General features: G+C 50.5%; 1 protein-coding gene and 1 pseudogene across 3 annotated transcripts in view; both read left to right on the top strand.

Moving 5' to 3' along the window:
• Nucleotides 1–3664: 3664 nt before the first annotated feature.
• LOC109375234 (leukocyte immunoglobulin-like receptor subfamily A member 5) lies at nt 3665–9973 on the top strand (annotated as a pseudogene).
• Nucleotides 9974–10162: 189 nt separating this feature from the next.
• LOC109375243 (inositol-pentakisphosphate 2-kinase) overlaps nt 10163–18250 on the top strand; it is a 112253-nt gene continuing 104165 nt past the window's right edge. The window contains exon 1 of one of the 3 annotated variants that reach the window (XM_019630520.1): nt 10163–10520. In XM_019630520.1, the coding sequence (XP_019486065.1) occupies nt 10281–10520 (240 nt within the window). In that variant the 5' untranslated portion in view covers nt 10163–10280. The remainder of the gene's footprint in view (nt 10521–18250) is intronic. The other 2 variants (XM_019630519.1, XM_019630521.1) reach the window with 2 other exon arrangements.

The following is an 18250-nucleotide window of genomic DNA, read 5'->3' as shown; positions in this document are numbered from 1 at the left end:
TACAAAAATCCTCAGCAAAATACTAGCGAGCCAAATTCTGCTGTATATTAAAAGGATCATACACTTTGAGAAGACCTGTGCATCCATATATTCATTGCAGCATTGTTTACAATGGCCAGGATATGGAGGCAGCCTGGGTGTCCATTGATGGATGAATGAATAAAGAAGGGGTGGTACATAAACACAATGGAATATTACTCAGCCATAAAAAAGAATGAAATCTTGCTATCTGCAACAACATGAATGGGCCTAGATAGGGGGTACTGTGCTAAGTAGAGAAGTCAGAGAAAAACAAATGCCATATGACTTCACTTATATGTGGAATCTAAAGAACAAAATAAACAAAAAAACCCAGAAACAAACTCATAGATACAGAGCACATTTTGATGGTTGCCAGATGAGAGGGGTTTACGAAGATGGGTGAAAAAAGGGGAGGAATTAGGAAGTGCAAATTGGAAGTTACAAAATAGTCATGGGATGTAGGGCATAGCATAAGAAATATAGTCAATAATATTGCAATGATTATGTATGGTGTCAGATGGGTATTAGATTTATTCGGGTGATCACTTTGTAAGCTATATAAATATCTAATCACTATGTTGTACACCTGAAACTAATATAATATTGTATATTTACTGTAATTGAAAAATAAAAAAATAAAAGAATGCCCACTTTTGCCATTGTTATTCAATATAGTACTGGATATCCTGACCAGAGCAATTCAGCAAGAAAAATAAATAAAAAGCATACAAATTAAAAAGTAAAATTATCTTTGTCTATAGTTGACATGATCTTGTTTGTAGAAAACCCAAAAGATTTCCTAGCACCCCCTCCCCCCAAAACAACCTATTAGAGCAAATAAACAAATTCAGCAGAATTGTAGGATACAAAATTAACACACAAAAATCAATAGCATTTCTGTACACTAACGATGAACAATCTGTGAAGAAAATTAAGAAAACACATTTATAATAGCATAAAAATACTTAAGAATTAACTTAACTAAGGAGGCAAAAGACCTGTAGACTGAAAATTGCAAAACATTGCCAAAAGAAATTAAAGATGACATACAACATCTGACAATTAAGTTCGAGAAATAATCCTAGAAAAAAGTGCTACATACCTCATTGCTGAATATCACTACAGTTACCTTTGAAGTACTCCCCTTGGGAAGCTATGCACCAACGCCAGTGCCTAGTCCACTCTTCAAAACAATTTTGGGACTCTTTTTCTGGAATGGCCATCAGAGCTGTCGTTGCATTACCCTTGATGTCCTGAATGTCATCCAAATGTCTTCCTTTCAATATATCCTTTATTTTCAGATAAAGAAAGAAGTCACTGGGGGCCAGATCAGGTGAGTAAGGAGAGTGTTCCAATACAGTTATTTATTTACTGGCTAAAAACTCCCTCAAAGACAGTGAGTGCTGTGTGAGCTGGTGCATTGTCGTGATGCAAGAGCCATGAATTGTTGGCAAAAAGTTCAGGTCATCTAACTTTTTCACGCAGCCTTTTCAGCACCTCCAAATAATAAACTTGGTTAACTGTTTGTCCAGTTGGTACAAATTCATAATGAATAATCCCTCTGATATCAAAAAAAGGTTAGCAACATTGTTACAACAAGTTCACGAACTTAACTGTCAGACCACGTATAAATGGAAAAATATTCTGTGTTCATGGACTGGAAGACAATATTGTTAACAATGACAATACTACTCAAAGCAGTCTACAGAGTCAACATAATCCCTATTAAAATTCCAACAGCATTTTTTACAGAAATAAAAAATTCATCCTAAAACTCATATGGAATCTCAAGAGACCCTAAATAGCCAAAGCAATCTTGAAATAGAAGAACAAAATTGGAGGACTCACACTTTCCTATTTCAAAACTTATTACAAAGCTACTGTATGCAAAAGAGTGTGGTGCTGACATAAACAGACATATAGACCAATAGAATAAAATAGAGAGCCCAGATATAAGCATTCACATATAACGTTGACTGATTTTTGACAAGGATCCCAAGAATACTCTAATGGTGAAAGGATAGTCTCTTGAACAAATGGCACTGAAAAAACTGGATATACAATATATGCAAAAGAATGAAGTTGGACACTTACCTTACTCCATATGCAAAAATTAGCTGAAAATGGTTCAAAGACAAAATTTAAGAACTAAAACAATAGAACTCTTAGAAGAAAACCTAGCAGGAAATCTTAATGGCATTAGATTTCGCAATGATTTCTTGGATATGCCACCAAAAGCACAGTCAACAAACACAAAAATAGACAAATTATATCTCACCAAAGTTAAAAACTTTTGTGCTTTAAAAGACATTTTCAAAAAGTGGAAAGAGAGCATACAGAATGGGAGAAGATATTTATAAATCATATATCTGGTAAGGGATTAATATCTAGAATACAAAGTCTGACTAGTTCGCGAACTTGTTGTAACAATGTTGCTAACCTTTTTTGATCTCAGAGGGATTATTTATTATGAATTTGTACTAACTGGACAGTTAACCAAGTGTACTATTTGGAAGTGCTGAAAAGGCTGCGTGAAAAAGCTAGATGACCTGAACTTTTTGCCAACAATTCATGGCTCTTGCATCACGACAATGCACCAGCTCACATGGCACTGTCTGGGAGGGAGTTTTTAGCCAGTAAGCAAATAAATGTATGGGAACACCCTCCCTACTCACCTGATCTGGCCCCCAGTGACTTCTTTCTTTGCCCAAACATAAAGGAAAATATTGAAAGAAGACATTTGGATGACATTCAGGACATCAAGGGTGATACGACAACTGCTCTGATGACCATTCCAGAAAAAGAGTTCCAAAATTGCTCTGAAGTGCCGGCCGAGTGACTCAGTTGGTTAAGAGCGCACTCAAGGGTGCGAGCTCTGAGCAAGAGGGTATCCAGTTCGATTCCCGGCCCGAGCTGAGCTGCGGCTGAGCTGCCAACAGGTGGCAGGATGACTCGGCTAAAAACAACAACAACAACAACAACAAAACAAACAAAACAAAATTGCTTTGAAGGGTGGACTAGGAGCTGGCGTTGGTGCATAGCTTCCCAAGGGGAGTACTTCAAAGGTGACCGTAGTGATATTCAGCAATGAGGTACTTGTATGTAGTACTTTTTCTAGGATGAGTTAGTGAACTTAATTGTCTGACCTCATTTTAAAGAACTCCTACAACTCAACAACAAAAATAACTCAATTCAAAAATTGTCAAAGAACTTAAATAAACATTTCTCTAAAGATATACAAATGTCCAGTAAACACATGAAAAGGTGATCAACATCAGTATTCATTAGGAAAATATAATTAAAATCACAGTGATGTACCACTTCACACCCATTTGGATGGCTATTATTTTTTGAAATGGAAAATACAGTATGGCAGTTCCTCAAAAGGTTAAACATAGAGTTACAATATGATCCAGCTATTCTCTTCTAGGTACATACTCAAAAGAATTGACTGAGGGCCTGAAGTCCTTCTAAACCCTCATCCAGGCTCAGGGAGGGGCCAACTCCTCTCTGCAGGTCCACAGCTGTAGGAACCTGGAAGGGTGGTGGCAACTCATGACTCACCACATCCTGTGTGCCTGTCTGTCCTTCAGGCCCTGGAGTCTCCTCTATCTACACAGTGGGAACACTCAGAGTGGGCGCCATGATGTCCATCCTCTCTGCTTTTCTCAGCTTCGGTCAGTTGTGGAGAGGGTGAGGGGACAGCAGGAAGGAATGGGGAGACTCTCACCCTACTTGTTCAAGGGGAACCTCAGGCTCAGGTAGCTCAAGTGTACCCGTTAAAAAGAGAATCAGCTCTGACGTCCAGGTGCAAATCTTTCACAGGGAACTCTCTTCCAGGGTTGAGTCTAGGCCAGAAGACCCGGGTGCAGACAGGGACCCTTCCCAAACCCACCATCTGGGCTGAATTAGGCTCTGTGATCCCCTGGGAGACGCTGGTGACCATCTGGTGTCAGGGGCCCCTGAAAGGCGTCAATTCCACCTGTATAGAGAAGGAGAACTTGCACCGTGGGACTGTCAGATACCAGTGGAGCCTGGGGACAAGGCCAAGTTTTTCTGGAAATACATCTATGCAGGGATATATCACTGTAGCTATCTCAACCCCATTGGCTTGTCAGAGCGCAGTGACCCCCTGGAGCTGGTGATGATAGGATTCTACAGCAAACCTTACCTCTCAGCCCTGCTGAGCCCTGTCGTGACCTCAGGAGGGAACGTGACCCTCCTGTGTGGCTCATGGCAGGGATCTGACAGGTTCATTCTGACTAAGGAAGGAGAATACAGGCCCTTCTGGATCCTGGACTCACAGCGACAGCCCAGTGGGCACTCCCAAGCCCTGTTTCCTGTGGGTCCCGTGACCCCCAGCCACAAATGGATGTTCAGATGCTATGTCTATTACAGGAACACCCCCCAGGTGTGGTCACATGCCAGTGACCATCTAGTGCTCCTGATCTCAGGACTCTCTGGGGACACCAGCCCCCCACCAAGGGGACCCATCTCTACAGCTAGAGGCTCTGAGCACCGGTCCCCCACCACCACAGAGACCAGCCCACAGACGGGTTTCAAAAGGTACCTGAATGCCCTGATGGAGGTCGTGGTGGCCCTCATCTTGCTGCTCTCCCTCCTTCTCCAACACCGGCAACAGAGCACACTCAGGATGTCAGCAGATGCTGCCATGAAAGACCCAGAACCTGAGGAAGGCGTGGAGCTGGACTCCCAGCAGAACAGGCACAAGAAAGACCCCCAGGGAGTGATGTATGACCAGGTGAACCTCTCAAAACCAGGACTCAGGCAGGGAGTGGCCACCCCTCCTTCCCCCCTGTCAGGGGGTTGCTGGACATGAAGGTCAGACGAGCAGAAGAGGACAGGCCGATGGACAGTCAGGCTGTGGCATCTGACACCTCCCAGGATGTGACCTACGAACAGCTGAGCCTCTTGCCTCTCAGACGAGAGATAAGTACACCCCCTTTGTCCCCATCAGAGGAGTCCTCAGAATAGCCCAGCATGTATGCTGCTCTGGCCATCCACTAGCCTAGGAAGACCTACACTGCAGAGAGGGGACGAGCAGGGACCCTGGAAGGCACAGGAGCTTCCCCCATGGACACTCAGCTAGTGACCCCGGGCAGCCTGGAGGCCTGTTGTGGACCATCAGGAGCACTTGGGAGACTCTGGGAATCAGCTAATTCTGCAGTCAAAGATAATTATATGCCTATGTTTTGGAAACAAGGCAACAAACTTCTCAATAATCAATGTGTGAACTGAGAACCCAAACAGAAGTGAATGTTTTAAACTGAATAATAATGTAAAGATTACACATTAAACCTATGAAATAAAAAATTAAAAACCAAAAAAAATATTGAAAGCAGGGACTCAAACAGATATTTGTACACCAATGTGTATAGCAGCATTATTCATAATAACCCAAGGGTGCAAACAACCCAAGTGTCCACCAGCAGATGCATGAATAAACAAAACGTGGTCTGTTCACACAGTGGAATATTATTCAGCCATAAAATGGAATGAAGTTCTGATACATGCTATACCATGGATGCACCTTGAAATCATTGTGCTAAGCTGTAACAATCACTACTCCAGAACCTGCCCCAGTAAGCTGACTGCAGCCCCTGCATGGCAGGTGTGAACTCTGAATAGGGCTGGTGAGCCTTGGTCAAGTTCACTGTGAAGTTCAGCTTCTTCTGCTGCCACATCTAGCTGCTTTCTCTTTCCTTCCACAGGCCTTGATCCCTAATAAACATCTTTCACCTCAAACTTTATTTCAGCAGTCCTTCCTTCTTCCAGAGAACTGAAAGGTAACACACCCCAAGTAGATCTGGTCAGCATGAAATTGATGATGCAAGTATTTGGCTAGGACAGAGTTTTACAATCATCTGATGCCAATAGCTCCCCTTCATCACCTCCTGATGCACGTGTGCACATGCACACAAGCACATGTATACACACGGACACACATGCACACATGTCCTGAATTCACCCCGTTCCCCATCCTCCTGCAGGCCATGCTTGTCCATGATTCCACCTCTCCCTCTCTGGGACACTCTTCTCTACCTTCTGTGCCCAGTGAACATCTGAGAATCCTTCAGAACCCCACCCGCTGCCACCCACTTCCCACTCTGTGATGTGTTCTGAGTCCTCCAGAGCCAGTGCTAACCCTTGAGGTTTCCTGAGTGCCCTGGGTACATTGGCTGAGTTAGCTGGTTAAATCTGTTCCCCTTGCAAAGTGAGCCCCTGAGGCCTGTGTCCTGTTTCCCCAGAAAAGGCTGGGGGCCAGGTTCTGGATTCACAAACACCTGGTTCAGATTCTGGGCTTCTCCCATATAAGGTATGTGACCCTCTTTGTGCCTCAGCTTCCTCACCTATAAAATGAGAACAGTGATACTTGCTTTTTAACTTGTGAAGCTTATGAGAGATGGTACGTGCATGCAAAGTGCTTGATTGGACTTGGAGCAGGGTAAATGCTCATAAGTACACTGGGGTCTTCCCCTCCATCATCATTGTGTCTGAACCCCAAGGCCTGGCACAGAGTTTATTGAGTGAATGACATTTGGGCCAAAGGCTCATCCTATGGCATGCAGGATGAATATGTGGGGGACGCCAAGCCATTCACTGTGCTGGCAACTGGCCAAGGACACCTGGGCAGGCTGTCACCTAACAGGAGAGGCATTGCAACTCAGCCCACAGCCAGATGGTCATGGGCAGAGAGGAGACAGGATTCCAGGAGGAGCTCACATGGGCACTCAGAGCTCTTGAGGGAATAACAAGGAAGGGAGCTGCAAAGCTGCCAATGCCCATACCCAGGCCAGCCCCCAGCCTGGACACCTGTGCACATGATCATCCTGCCCTCACCCAGGTCAGGAGGAGTGAGGGACCGGAGTCATCTTACAAAGGCTCTGGGAGGATGTCACTTCCCTTTACCCCCAGGCTGACTCACCCAGTTGTTCTTGGGGGAACACTGTGGGCAGTCCCTAGCATCCCCCTATGCCAAGTTTGCCTCTGTTCTCCTGTGCTCCCTTCTTGGTGAGGGGTGGGGGTCCAGGGAGCGGGGCATGGTGATGACAGCCCAGTCTCTATCAGCTGAGCCCTGAGACTCTACGGTCCCTGGCTGGAGCCCCTGGTATGGGCCAGGCCTGATTAAGGCCCCTGCCCTCCTGGAGCTGACTTTCCTGAGGGGACAAATGTGCAAAGGTGAATAAGCTACAGAATACAGAATGAAATGGAGGGAAATGAAGCCAGGAAGGGGAGCACAGCCCAGAAGGTGGGAGAGGCCAGGGGGCAACAAGGGTGGGAGGGCCACTCCTCAGGCTGGGCACGGCCTAAGGGGTGGTGGCCACAAGTAGCCTTGCCTCTGGGAGGGGGCTATGGTTTGAAGGTTTGTGCCTGCCCCCCCTCCCCTCCCCAAATTCATTGATTAAATCCTAAAATCCAAGGTGACGCTGTTAGGAAGTGGGGCCTTTGGGCAGTGATTAGGTCATGATGGGATTAGTGACCTTATAAAGAGACTCCAAATGGAGTTCCCTCACTTCTCCTGGCATGTGAGGACACAGCAAGAAGTGGGTTCTCACCACACTGAATCTCATGGCACAATAATCTCAGACTTCCAGCCTTCAGAACCATGAGAAATAAATGTCTATTGTTCAAAAGCCTCCCAGTGTGTATTATTTTTATAGCAGCCTGAATGTACTCAAAGGGATTTGAGGAGATGGGGTGTGACCTGCCTTGGGTCTAAGAACCCTCTGCTGTCATGAGAGAAAAGGTTGGGGACCTGGGGAAGGACAGAGGGAAGGTGACTGCAGTAGTCGAAGCAGGAGGCAAGGGGCTTGGGCCATGGAAGAAGCAGTTGGGAGGGCAGGAGGCTGAGGCAGGTCCATCCTTTGCTGTCAGATTGAGAAGCCAGAGGAGGGATGTGAGGAGTTGGAGCGTGATACTGAGGACTCTGCCCTGAGTGTGTTTCCTTATTTGTCAAAGAAAATAGTGATTCCTACCTCCTGGGGTGTTACGAGAACTCAGTGAGATGATGTAGGTCATGTACCTATCCATGTTGGGGCCCAGTTGGAACTCAACAAGGGCGACCCTGCTTCTCTTATCCTTACTGCAACAGCCTGACTGTGCATCCTTTGGGTCTCTACTCAGGTGTCACCTTCTCAGGGCATCCTTCCCTGATGCCCTGCCCCCTAACACTGTCATGGCTTCTCCCTCATGGCTCTAACCTTGCTGGCCAGCACAGCTGTCCCTCCTGCAGGAAGCCCACACTGGCAGTGATAGATCCTCTGTCAGCACCTAGAAAAGTCCCTGCCTGTTCCCCTTCTACCACCACCCTGTCTCCAAGTTCAAATCTTCGTGGTCAATGCCTGCCCCATATTCCCATGGCCTTTCTCCTCTTTGTCCTCAGGCCAGCCCCACATGAAGGCATAAAGTAAGAGTGGGGGTGGGGGTTCTAAGTCTGGTCATCCTGAGTCAGAAGGGGACATTGTCCCCAAGGCTGTGTAACCATGGACAAACCGCTGATTCTTGGAGCATCAGTCCTTCTGTCTATGGTAAGCTCGCTCAAACAAGGCTTGTTTCTTCTCCCTTCTTTTCCCTAGGATCTCTCCCACTTAGTCTGAAAGGTGTGCCCAGGCCTGAGTTTCCCAGGACTTGGGACTCAGTGCTAAAACCAGGACAGCCCCAGGCAACCAGGCTAGTTGGGTGTCCTACTCCTACTGTGGTTGAATGCCCTAATTTTTGTTTTTTAATTTCACAAGTGAAATTATGACAAATTCTTATACAAATGAAATATTAAACCACTAAAAGGAATCAGGGCTCCACGGCTAATTCTAGGTCTGGGACACAGACTACAAGATGATTCTGAGACAGCTTGGGCTAGAAAGTAAGGAAGTGCTAAAAATTTTGAGGTATTGAAAGGACATGGAAGCCAGTTTGGAGAAGCCTCCACTGGCTAATTCTGCCATTTGAGCATCTAAGTAAACAAGGAGAGTAATAGATTATAACTCATTCACTAAATAAGAATCCAGTGATCCATACTGCTAATGAATGAAATATGTTCTCTAGAATACAAAGCTAGTGAGCAGAGAAATGATGGAAATAGAAAAGAAATAGTATGGTAATAATTCATGTGGACAAGTAACATCAATGAAAACTAGTGGGTTAAAAGTTTGAGGAGCGATGGCATTATTTGCAGCCTCAAAGTGTCTTCTCACAGGGTAAAAGGGAAAACCCAGTAGCGAGACGAGTGATGCAATTGCGAGCTGAGGCTCAGCACCACCTCGTGACATTCCTGCCCAAGTGCACACCCTGATCTAACCATGGGGATACACCAGTGTGCACATCTCTGTCCAGCACGCCTCAGTAAGTCAAGGTCACAAAGACAAAGAGGAAGAAAGTCTCTCAGATGGAGACAGAATAAAGAGACACGACAGCCTTACGAGGCGTGATCCAGAGGTGTTCAGACTGGAACCATCGCTACTGAGGGCGGCGTCAGAGTCAGCCGTTCTGAATCGGATCACTGGACTGCACATGGAAATGTCTAATTCTTAGGAAACACGTGGGAGCATTTCGTAATTAAGTGGGGGGTGGGGGCGGAGAGGGGCGAAAGCGCCCCTTGCGCTAGCGGCTCTCAATCGGCGTGCCTTTGCACGCCGCATTTCCCTCAGAATGTCTGTCTGGTCGTCCGCTTTACTAGAAACCTTAAACCGCGGGCTTGACCATTTCTCTCACTCGACACGTGCTGGGTTACAGTCCTCCAGACCCTCGGGCTCCCCACGTGGGCCGGTGCGAATCCGAGATCGGCTCGCGACCCTCGCGGCCCACGCGAATTAACCGCCGGTTTTCTGCCTCACGGGCCCACAGCTCGAACACCGAAAAATACCAGTGCTTCCGGCTCTGCGATGGATGCCTCACCGGCCTATCACGATCGGGGGCGGGCGGGCGCGGGGCATGATGAGACTTGTAGTTGGAGCGCGGGCAGGACTACGACACCCACAATGCCCTGGGCGGCAGCGAACGAGGCGATTGCATTGGAAGGCTCGCCCGCGGGATCCGGCCAATCACAGGCTGGGGCGGGCGGGCCCGTGGCTCAATGGGCCTTGTAGTCCCGCGGGCGGGACTATTGCACCCACAGTGCCCCGCTCGGCGGGGAGCGCATTGCGGCTGCGCGGCGGCCCAGGCGCCGTCGGGCTGGGCGGTGGCTAAGCGGACTGGAACCCGGCCTGAACCCCGGTGGGAGCGACGGGAACCGGGCCGCCACCATGTCGGCATCGTCTGAGGAAGAGGAGTACGCGCGGCTGGTGATGGAGGCGCAGCCCGAGTGGCTGCGCTCCGAGGTGAAGCGGCTGTCGCACGAGCTGGCCGAGACCACACGCGAGAAGATCCAGGCGGCCGAATATGGGCTGGCGGTGCTTGAGGAGAAGCACCAGCTCAAGCTGCAGTTCGAAGAGCTCGAGGTGGACTACGAGGCCATCCGCAGCGAGATGGAGCAGCTCAAGGAGGTGAGGAGCGTAGGCGGCCGCCGCCACGCCCTCCGGCGTCTCCGGCTGGCCCCCGACCGGGACCCCTGAGTCGATCCCTTATCCGGGCCCAGCCGACCCCCGAGAGGACTTTTGACTCCGAGCTGGGCAGACCACCTAGCTGGGCAGTCCCAGGGCGTCCAGTGTTGGCTTGCACAGCTGGCCTGGAGGCGCTGTGCCCCCTTCGGCCCCGCCCCAGGGAGGGAGACGCGGGCCCCAGGTGTGGTGGCGACGCGCGTGCGAGAGAGCTCTGGCCTTCTCGGGCCAGGTCTGTGGGGGGCCGTGTCGCCGGTCTGCCTGCTCCTGGTGGCAGGCCTCGTGCTCGGTGGGGTGGAGTTCTTTGCGGTGTTTGGCTTCCCGGCTGAGGGGGATGGGGGCGTGGGATGGATGCAGGGAAAAGCCAGGCCTTGTCCTGCATCAGCTCCAGGCAGACCACTTCTCTCTGGGCGCAGCTGCCTTCAGTAGTTTCAGTGAGTTCTCGGAGGCCAGAAAAGGGCGGGGAAAGGAGCTTGCCTTGCGTGTGGCCGTCACTGCTGCAGGCTGGGGTCGGTCCCCCGTTGTCCCTCCCAGGCACAGCTCTGATCATACCTACCCCTGCCCACCGTCACTTATCTGGGATGCAGTGCTTTTTCCGCCCGCTTCCTGTCCTGGCCGCCCTCCCAGACCTTTCCCTGCAGACTGGTGACAGGTCTGTGGGTATTTGTCACAGAGGGAGCGTTGTGTCTTCTGTGTGGTTTTCATTCCGGGATAAGGGGGTGGGACCCTCAGGCTGCCTGAGAGCCAGCAGCAGGAGATCTGGACAGTCCTTCCGTGAAGTAGTTCTCCGTAGTGATTTAAACACCAGCTTCTCCCCCATCCTTCCTAACTCCCCAGCCCTGTTGTGGGGGGGTGGAGAGGGAGATGTTGCCTTCTGGGTGGAACACCCAGGTTTTAACCCATGTTTTACCCCCTTGCTGGTGATGTGGTGGTGGGTAGGGGTCTTAACTTCTCCCTTTGCAACATTGCCCACCGAGAAGGTATTTGAGGAGGCGGGGCATGGTGTCAGGTGCCTAGCCTGGCTCTTCCCTTGTCCTGGTGGCCTCTTGGCCCTTGGTTTTGGGATCCACCATGCTAGCTGTTTTCCCCAATGCTCCCAGTGGCCTCAGGCAGGTGCGTGGACTGTTCAGAGCCTCCATACCCCACTGGGGAGACCAGTAGAGTCCTCTTCTGAAGTGGGGAGGAGAGAATGAATGAATCCATGCTAATGCTTAAGTCCATGCCTGGCAGAGCAGGTGCCAAGTGTAAGCACCAGTAAACAACAGATGTGGGCTGGGGGAGGCAGGTGGCAGCTCATCCGACCCTCAACCCTGTTATCTGTCAGCAGGTATTGGTGCCACCTCTGAGCCAGCCCTGCTGGCACTGGATCTATACAAGAGAGGTGACATGTGGCTCCTCCTGCAAGGGCCCCATCTTGGTATGGGTGATTGGGGGGGATGCACTCATGATAGAGGGAGGCCAGGTGACTGTGAGAATATGGAGTGGGAGCATCTTCAGCTCCGTTCTGGTCTCCCTGGATGGGGCTCACAGTCCCCTTCTGTGTTCACAAGCTCACATTTGTGTCTGCTGTAAAAACAGACCAGACCGACTGTCCCAGAGGGAACTAGTTCTCACTCAGGGACCTTTCAGTTGTCAGCTATTTACTGTCGGACATAAACATTTTGGCCAATGCAAGAACCTTGGCTGTTTAGTGGGGTGTGTCTGGACGGTAGGTCCTGGAGGAATCGAGAGGAAGGTGTGTCAGTCTCTGCAGGTGTTCTTCAGGCACCTGCTTGCTTAGTTTGATGCCACCTTCTGGCTCCTGCACCCACTGGTCATATGGCCTTGGACACTTGGGCCTAGTGTCCTGAACTTCAGCTTCCCCCATTGTAGGTGGGAAGACCCGGCAGAAGCCGTAAGAAGGTGCATCAGTCTCAGTAGATGTTACTAGAAAGCTGGCACCAGTTCACTCACACCCGTTCCAGCACAGACTCTGTCAACCTATTTAGTTTTGGCCAGTGTCATACTTGAAAATATTAACTCTTATTTTAAAAACCAAGATTTAAATAGACAATATTTGTTGGGTCCTTTTTTTTTTTTTTTTTTGTCCTTAGAGAGGTGAACCATCTTCATTCTTTTAAAACTTTATTTCTTGAACTAAAGTGGATTCAGTTATTAACAAATTGTGCTGCAAATGGAGTTGCTTGTACTTGTGTGCAGCACTTGTAGATAATACTGTCTTTGAAGGAGGGAAGCTAGCTGGCTGGGCCCAGGTCAGTGGGTCTCATGGTGGGCCAGTGGCGGCAGTGCCGGCCCTGTAGCCTTTGCACTTGATGAGTATGTGTGCCCATGTCCTTGTCCTTGTCCTTGTCTGTGTCCTGCTGACACCGTGGGTGTGTGTGTGTGTGGGGGGGGAGCGGGTACCTGCTGGCCTATTTTGCCTAACATTTTGCTAGTGATTAAGCCTAGATTAATAAGGGTCCCATCTGTCCCAGGTCCCCCTCCCTGCCATGGTTGGGAAGAGAATTGGATGGACTTTGGTCAGCCATGTAGTGTTTACTGTCCTGAGTGGCTGTGGGACATCTCACACTGTGTCCTCTGCAGCTTTAAGGGGACAGGGGTGCTGGGGTGGCAGTTCCAGTCTGGTGGGCTTAGGTAGGTGCCATAGTGGGTGGTCCTCATGGGTAGGGATGTGAGGGTTAGAGGGCATGCCTCAGGCCAGGGGCGGGGTCCTAATGCACCTCTCGGCTCCCAGCGAAAGTGGGAAGACTGGTGTGGATACTCTCCCCGCCTCTGTGCCTGCCACCTCAGGATCTTGTCTGTGCGGTGTGTGTATATTTTGCGGATGCAGCAGGTTCAGTTCCATGAGTTGCCGTGTGACAAGGGCAGGGCACGGTGCCTGTCACACAGGAAGTGCTTACTTTGTAAGTGTTTGCTGGCTGGTGTCTTCAGCTCCTCTCTGCCTCTCTCAGGCTTGGATCGCCTCCCTGCTGTTCCCACAGCCACCTGGGCTCTGCTCCTGGTCCTGGTGAGGTCTGGAATGGCCGCACTGCATCTCCCAGAGGGCCCCAAGTCTGCTGCCTGGGGCCTCCAGCTTGGCTCAGCCTGCACTGCTTTCACCATCGGATGCATCGAAGCCTTCTCTGCCCTTGCCTCTGGACTTGGCCTGAACCCAGCTCCCAACGCCTGGGTGTCCCTCTTGTCCTGCAGGCTCAGCGCCCACATGAAGGGCTGGGGCAGAGCTGGACGGAGAAGCTGCTCTGTCTCCTTTGCATCGTCCCTTTCACCCTCTTATAATCTCTTCCAGAGGATGGGGAGACAGAGGTAGGGATGGGTAGGAGTGACTGAGGAAAGCCCAGCAGCTCAGACAGAGAGGAGAGGGGTCCTCGGCACCAGGTTCCCATCCATACGTTTGCACAGGAGTCACAGCCATGAGCCAGTTTAATCCCATGGAGGCGGGTGGTGGGACGGTTGCCCCGGGCCTCACCCCTGTAGCTGAGCTGCTGCTGCTGCAGCCTCCCTACGGCCCTCTGACTGCTATAGTCCACACCAGTCATCGGGTCACCACCTTCTTGTGTTCATTGTAGCTGGAGAAACTGAGATGCAGAGAAGCTACGTTTCACTCAAGGCTGTGAGCCTAGGCAGTCTGTCCCTAGAGGGCAGGTATCTGCTGAGGAGGGAAGGGCAAGTGGAGGCTTCTGTGCGGGGCCCAGCCTCTTTGAGTGTTTGCTCTGGAGCAAGAAGTGTCCTGAGTTTGGCTGAAGCCTGTAGGGATTCTCCTGTTCGTCTGATACTGCCCTAGAACTTGGAGCACAGAGCCATTGGGGGCTGGGGTCTCTGAGAGTCTCAGGGCCTTTGGAGCCGGGGTGTGCAGTGTTCTTCTGTCAGCAGGAAGAGGCCTGACTTGGGGTGGAGGCTGGGTTCCGGGGAATCCTGGAGATGCTGAGGTGGCCCTGTCCCAACAGATAGATAGCCAGGAGAGGCAGCTACAGGAGTCCAAAGGCGATGTCCCCAGGGCCCACTGTAGCTGCACTGTTGGGCACTATCCCCTGTCCCATGGGCATAGTGTGTGTCTGGCAGGAGGTTGTGAATCAATGTTAAGGGCTCTTCCGCTTTTAAAACCACGGAAGACGGCTGCATCACCTGTGCTGTTACCTTCTGTGGGCCTGGGGGGAGGCAGTGCAACTCAGCATCCCCAGGCATGCCCTTGGACGCGGGCCTGGCATGCTGGGACAGAGCTGCATTCCTGCGAGTAGGGTGGGAGGGAGGCCCGCCCCGAGGCTGGAGGCCTGTGGCCTGACTGACAGTGTCGCTGCCTGGGCAGGCGAGGAGGTACTGTGTGCTGTCTAGAGCTATGGTACCACACTGGCTGCAGGGGGGGATTGGACTCTCCGGGCCCTCTGTCGCTGTGTGGCCCTGAACATGTGGCTCTGCTCGTTGGGACCAGGACAGTCAGTATGGTGCAGGGCCCCTATGGTTAGGGTTCGTGCACCTGGAGCCTGTGGCGGGCAATGGCTGAGGCTCCCTGGACCTGAGCAGCTGCCTCTGGGAGAGCTGTGGCTAGGTCAGCACGGGCTCCAGCCGGGGCCCACTTTACTTTCTGTGAAGGAGATCGGCTTTCTCTGGCCAGTTTGGGGCAGCCGCACCCCAGTCAGACACGCTTCTCCATGCCAGTGGGCTGGGTGAAGGGCCATTACACACACTGGGGGATAAAGAAAGATGTGGTTTCTTCTTAGACAGTGAGCTGAGGGTGGCTGGCTGGGACTCTGCAGGCACTGACAAGTGAGGTGGACCTTGACCTTGCGTTTTCTGGTGTTCGGAATGTGGCTCCTCGAGCTGTCCTCCAGAGCACAGGGCCTGGTATGGCTGCCCAGCTGCCATCCCAGGTGGACCAAGAAATGGGGCTGCAGGAGCAGGATGGGTCTTGGGGTGGAGCAGGTGGTTCAGTCTCAGGCAGGAGATGGCATTAAGGAGGAGTAAGGCCTAGCTGCTTTTTTAGTTTAATATGTTTAAAAATTGTCCATTTTAGGGACATCAGAAAGTAGAAATGAGCAGTGTCTCTGTAGGAATTAGGAAGATGGTGACAAGCATGGGAACAGCTGGGCATTTCTGCTTGCTATGTGTTTTGTTCCTGTGTATGTATGTGAGATACAGAAGACATAAAAAATAGGAAGTGCTTTCAGCGTTTATAACAGTTGTTTTTAAAAAGACAGAGTCTGGGCCCGCCAAGTGGTGCATTGGTTAGGAGTTGGCTTGGGACACCAGCTTTGAGCAGCAGGGCCCCGGTTCCAATCCTACATGAGGGCCAGTGATGCTGCGCCCTCTACAGCGAAGATGGTGAACAACAGCTCCCCCTGGAGCTGAGCTGCCTTGAGCCGCCTTGAGTGGCTGTCCAATGGCTGGTGAGCGACTGCCTCACCTGGGAAGAGCGCAATGATAATACCAACATGGGCCAGTGAAGCGACGTCCTCCACAACTAGACTGAAGAACAAAAGGACAGCAACTTGTCTGTTTCCCTCCCCCAATTTCCCAATAAAATCTTAAAAAAAAAAAGGTATCGACAGAGTCTGGTGTTACCCTGAGTTGCAGAAAATCAGGTTTCATTCACGGGGATGAAGACTCGGAAGTTTCCATGGGGTCAGAAGCACTGTGCGCGTCCAATCTGTTATGTATCATGTGAAGTAGTTGTGGTTTGCATTTCACAGTTTTGCTTTTTTAAAGGCAGTTTTTGCACGTTGTTCCCCTCCCAAATGGCTTCCACCTTCTTTAGAGGAAGTTTGAAGTGTCGCAGAGCGGAGGGAATAGCGGGTTTGGCTTGCGTGTCCTCCCGCCTGCTCCTGCACGCTCCAGTAGCCCCAGCCCTGGCAGCCTTCTCTCTCTGCCTCGCTTCCTTTATACTGCATTGCTGTGTTGTGCTGAGAAAAATAAGCACTGTTTTTTATAAATCGTAACCATAGGTAAATTTTCACACCTAACAGAATTACCAGTGATTCCCTAATGCTGTCTCCTACCCAGCCATCGTTTAGATCTCTTGTTTTGGGCTCATAAATGTAGCTTTCTGGTTGCTCTGTTTGCTTTAGGAGCCAAGCAGTGTCCACTTGGAGCACTTGTGAGGGTCTCACTTCTCTGCATACAAAGCTGCGTGTGCCTGTCCTGCGTCTGCCCATCCTGCCTCCCTCCCTGCTGGGGACCTAGCTGCACTCCCCAGCCCCGTGCTTGCCTGGCACCCCATTCTTATCTTTTCTTAATGGTTTTTGTTCTTAAAAATTGGCCGGTGATGCCTTCAGCTGATGTGCGGCCTGGCTCTTGCATTGCTGGGTTGTTTTTGCCCATCCAGCTCATTATACCAGCCTTCACTGCACCTACGGCGCCTGCCGGGGCTTCTAGTTACCCATCTCATGTGTCCTGACTGATGCTGAGAGGTGCCCAGCTCTCTGAACCGGGAATGAGGAGCGGTCCTTGTCTCTGTTCCATAGGTGGGGGGTGCTGGGGCTCAAAGTGAGGGCTGATGGCCCACGCTGTGGGTTAGCAGTGCTTGATATGACCCAGAGTGGCCCCTCCCCGGGTCTCCTTGTTTTAGGCAAGTGCAGCCCTGAAGCCCTGGCAGTGGCCCAGCTGTTCCCTCAGTGACAGATCAGGGTGGTCCAGGGCCTCATCTGCAGGCTGCTGTCGTCTGCGGCCTGGGATACCCTGGGTGCTCCTCCTTCCTGCCCCTTCATGCCCTGTCTCATACACGCTGCAAGGGTTCGTCTATCAGCCTGAGGGACTCCCTGGATGTTGTAGAGCTGTGACCCAGGGGAGATGGAGAGGACACTGGCCTCTGGAAGGGGAGGTGTGCTAGTCAGGCTGTCTGCAGTTGCGAGCCGAAAGCCATATCTGCTGTCACCACGTAGCCTGGTGCAGATGCTGAGGTTGCAGGTGTTCCACCCAGTGTTGAGGGGGGGAGACAGGGAGACAGACTCTAGCAGTGTCTACACAAGCCTGCATTGTCACCACACCCAGTGCTGTCGACTTTGCCACCTTGGCCAGTGTGGTGAGGGACACATGGGGTTTTACTGGGTTATATTGATTTTGTTCTGTGAAGCAGTCAGTTTTGCTGTGACACTTGTTTGAAAAATGAGATTGGTTCCAGAGTGGATGACGTTGGAGGGAACAGTGTGAGCTTAATGAGATTTTAGCATTTGCTTATGTGTGAACTTGTCCCCAGAAAACACCGGTGAGCACAGAACCTGTACCCATTGACCCACCCAGCTGCATCTGTGCCCCTTTCCATCGCAGTTCAGAAGTTCCACCTTCCCCACCATGGACACCTTGGGCACCACAGACCTCAGGGCTGTGTCAAGATAAAGTACCGTGTGCGTTACAGCATTATGTCTTTTTTAATTATTTAACATGTGTAATACTGTGCTGCCTTTCTTGGTTAATTTTAAAAAGTAAGCTGCTTTAGGAAAGTTTTAGATTCACAGAAAAATTCCTGTGTACCCCGCATCGTTTTCTCCTTTCATTGACATCTTACATTAATGTGGCACATTTGTCATAGTTGATGAGCCAGTGTCCATGCATCTTCATTATCTCAAGTCCATACTTTATTCAGATTTCCTTAGATTTTACCAGCTGTCGTTTTTCTGTTCTAGGGACCCATCCAGAATCCCACATGACAGTTGTCGTATTTCCTCAGGCTCTTCTTGGTTGACAGT

The sequence above is a fragment of the Hipposideros armiger genome, unplaced genomic scaffold, assembly GCF_001890085.2.
Source record: "Hipposideros armiger isolate ML-2016 unplaced genomic scaffold, ASM189008v1 scaffold_919, whole genome shotgun sequence".
Taxonomy (NCBI): Eukaryota; Metazoa; Chordata; class Mammalia; order Chiroptera; family Hipposideridae; genus Hipposideros; species Hipposideros armiger.
The sequence above is the reverse complement of the archived record's forward strand: the minus strand, read 5'-3'. Positions and strand labels throughout refer to the sequence as shown.